This window comes from Equus quagga, unplaced genomic scaffold (assembly GCF_021613505.1).
Source record: "Equus quagga isolate Etosha38 unplaced genomic scaffold, UCLA_HA_Equagga_1.0 HiC_scaffold_1382_RagTag, whole genome shotgun sequence".
Taxonomy (NCBI): Eukaryota; Metazoa; Chordata; class Mammalia; order Perissodactyla; family Equidae; genus Equus; species Equus quagga.
In genome coordinates, this window is record NW_025792565.1 from 19,393 (window position 1) to 22,915 (window position 3,523).

At 40.6% G+C, this 3,523-nt stretch overlaps 1 protein-coding gene across 1 annotated transcript; it reads right to left on the minus strand.

Annotated features, from left to right (window-relative positions):
• Window positions 1–736: 736 nt before the first annotated feature.
• On the minus strand, window positions 737–3,168 carry LOC124231957 (N-acetyllactosaminide beta-1,3-N-acetylglucosaminyltransferase 2). Its single transcript, XM_046648952.1, has one exon. The coding sequence runs from the start codon at window positions 2,995–2,997 to the stop codon at window positions 1,804–1,806; it is 1,194 nt and encodes a 397-aa protein (XP_046504908.1). The 5' UTR covers window positions 2,998–3,168; the 3' UTR covers window positions 737–1,803.
• Between the last annotated feature and the right edge of the window lie 355 nt (window positions 3,169–3,523).

The following is a 3,523-nucleotide window of genomic DNA, read 5'->3' on the forward strand; positions in this document are numbered from 1 at the left end:
TTTTCCATTCTTAGATTCGTGTTTCTGTGTGCCTGTTTCTAGAGAATATGGAAATTTAAAGGCTGTAGCAATAGAATTTCTATTGTAATTGATATGAGGAAAACTTCTGAAAGCCTACGTAATCTTTGAAAATCAAATACACTTAAGTAGTTAAACTCACACCCCTATTGCATTAAAATATACTGCTCATTCCTGACAAAACTCATAGTGTGAGCTACAGGGAAAGGACAAACTAGGATGCCACTTGTCCTTTTAGTTAGAAAGAGATTTGAAAATTTTATTTTGTGGTTTGCAGTTTTGTAACTATTGGTATTTAAAGGAATTAAATCCTAGAATAGTTTTCTATGTACAGAAGTTAAAACTAAATAAAAGAGTGCTAAAAAAATATATATATCAGTTTCACTGTTTTAAAATAAATCTGTAAAATAGCAAAGTCTAACTTAAGAGGACTCTTTGCCAACATACCCTGGTCCCCTCCAGTGCTGTTACTCAAGTCACCACCCAAATACACAGTTTTGATTAATTTTTCAGCTTCCTGCTTGTGTTTCTTTTTTCTTTTTTTTTTTTTTTAAAAATACAGCGACTTTATTTCCATCTCTTTACAGTCCCCAGCATCACATCTGGTAAGAATTCTCATCTCGACAAACACAAAAATATTTCAAGAAAGCATGTTATAAGATAGTATATATAAGCAACAGTTTGGCAGAATTTTATCACTCTAGTAGTTCACAGCCCCCTCAAAATGAATTTTTAAAATTCCAAAATAACAGTTAGCTTTATTTAACACATTATACCTTAACACTTAAAATATCATGCTCTAGTTAAATATATCATCAACAACGCTGTATACAAATAAAATATTACACAAAATATATTTAAGAAAATGTTTTGGTCTTTGATCTGAACAATAAATAAACGCACAGGCACTTCTACACCGAGACAGGGAAGCAGTCACTAGTCAGAAGAGTCATTTTGTATAAGCAACATGTGAAAATACAGCAGGAATAGAATCATGGAATTTTAAACTGATAAATCACATGAAAAGGTCTGCAACTTCACTTGAAGTTCAAAAGTTACCTACACTTTCCTGGTCCACGTTGAAAAATCATAAAACACAATAAGGTTGCCAGGGTCAGTTCAATCTTCAGTTGGCCATTATGGAATCGTACACATTATTTTCAAATACTAAAAGCAGAGAACTATTATGATACCACCCAAATCAAATACAAGAACAGTTAAATTTTCTCTTTATTATAACCATAAGGCCATTACAAGATTAAACTGGGTAATGATCACACAGTGATTCTCATTTTGCAAAATTAACAGATTAGACTAACACAAGAAAAAAATAAAATTCCATTTCACAAAAACCACTGAATCATGTATAACAAAGTCTTTGTAGCCAATAGGTTCATAAACACCTAAATTGCAGATAATTCACCCATTATAATGGAAAGTAGGAATATTTTCAAATGAGGGTAAAACAAAAATAACTTAAAATGGTCAAACTTCAGAGACATCATTCCAGATGAGAAGGGAAGCAAATTAGAAAATAATTACCACTGAGCCAGCAGAAAGGATCAGATGCAATCACCCCAGCATATCCTCCACAAAATATCAGGATCTTTTGCTTTCCTTCTTTAGAAAGTACCACATTGCAGGGTTTAAAGGCCCTCAAATGGATACTACTTACAAAGGCAATTTTGATGATTTAACATAGACATTACCCCTAATGGGAGAGAATATAACGTGGGAACTATTCAAGATATAGTCTTTCTATGCAAAATTTTGTTTCCATACATTTTAGCAATTTAAATGAGCATTTTGCAACCGAGACCAAATATCAATCATCTCTTGAGGTTTCCTGCTGTGTACTAACATCAAATCTAGATAGGAACAAATGTTATTCTTGTTTTTCTCTTCTATATCAAATGTCCTGAAGCCTTTGTGTTTCTCCGGAAGGAGGCCAAGCTTCTGAAGGCACATTCCAGTATAAACATCATCAATGGGGTAGAGAAGGACCTGGTCAGTTATACTGTGCAGCCTCAGGGCCAGATGGCCAGAGTAGAGGAACCCGCCTCCGCCCGCATACGGCGGGTAGACACCAGTGTAAACAACTTCTGGGATGTAGTACTTCAGTTTCTTATCCCGATGAGGACCAGCATTGTGGATCACATCTCCTATAAACAAATCTTTGGCTTTGTTCTTGGATAAGCTATTCAAGTAATTCAGGATGTGATGGGTGTTCACAAACACATCGTCATCGCCCTTAAAGACAAACTCTGCGTTTGGGCAAGAAGTGCTCACCCACCTGAGAAAGAGCACTTCTTTCAGAGACAAGTTGAAGAAAGTGTCTCTGTAGTTCCACATAAGAATGTCTTGGTGCTTCTCACTCTCAAATTTCAGCATATCTGAAAGGTCAGGATGGTTGTCCTCTGGGGGCGTCTGGCCCAGTAAGAAGACTCGCACCACTGTTCGGTTCCCCACGTTGGTTTCTCTGCCCCAGGATTCCCGAATTGCTTGCCTTCTAGCAAAATGTGAAGTGAGCGACTTAATCGCCAGCAATAAGAAGGGTTTCTTTGCACACTTATTTGGCTGATCTATAAGCAGTGAGTAATTTCGACATCTCAAATACAGAAGAAAGTCTTTAAACCTGTCAGGCAAATTGTCAAAGCCTGAAACTACTGATGCGACCCTCAGGTCAGGTTCACAATAATTCAGATGGCTTATATTAGAAAACCCGTATACTTCCCCTGTCTGGTTGGTCAACATGTTCAAAATGGGATTGTATCGCCTGTTCAGCTTTTCCTGTTCTCTGTTCCAATATGCCACAGGAGGTTCAGATATCTTCCAGAACTTTCCTTTGGGTATTATTACTTCCCCCTTTCCATTTTTTTCTTGGTTACTGCTTTTGGAGACTTCGACAATCAAATAAATGAAGACATTTAGCATCATGAGGATACCCAACAACTTTATTCTTCGACGTCCAACACTCATTTCTCATATCTTGTCCGGGAGCAGCTCCTGCTCAGCGGGGCGGGGGCGGGAGATCGCGGCTGCATCCACGTCCCGGCCGCTCGGCGCGGCTCAGCCCGGCGACCGCCGTCGCTCACGCTCCATGCGTTGCGCCCGCAACGGGCGGCCCGGCGGTGTCGGCGGCGGGCATGGCTCGGGCTCGGCTAGTCTCCGGCACTTGTTGCCGCCCCCTGCTTGTGTTTCTTTATATAAAAACAAGCAATTGCAAATTCATATAGTTTTATCCATGTTTGCCCTCCACATTTTTGGTGACTGCTCACAGCTTAAGCCGAACCCACCCTCCTCCCCTTGTGCCCCGACCTGGACAAGCTGAGGAGGAAGCCTGGGTGCTGTCTCCTCTAGAGCAGGCAGGAGATTCCCACCACCCCAGCCCCTGCCTGTGTGCAGAGCTCTCGCCCCGGCCCCACCCCCAGGCCCAGTGAACCCCCAGGCCAGGCTCCATTCCTTGCTTTCTGAGCCCTGTCAGAGCTGCTTGAGAGGCCCAGCC

Bases quoted from the DNA above. Each gene is read 5' to 3' on its own strand.
- LOC124231957 (XM_046648952.1), bottom strand. From the start codon at position 2,997: ATGAGTGTTGGACGTCGAAGAATAAAGTTGTTGGGTATCCTCATGATG.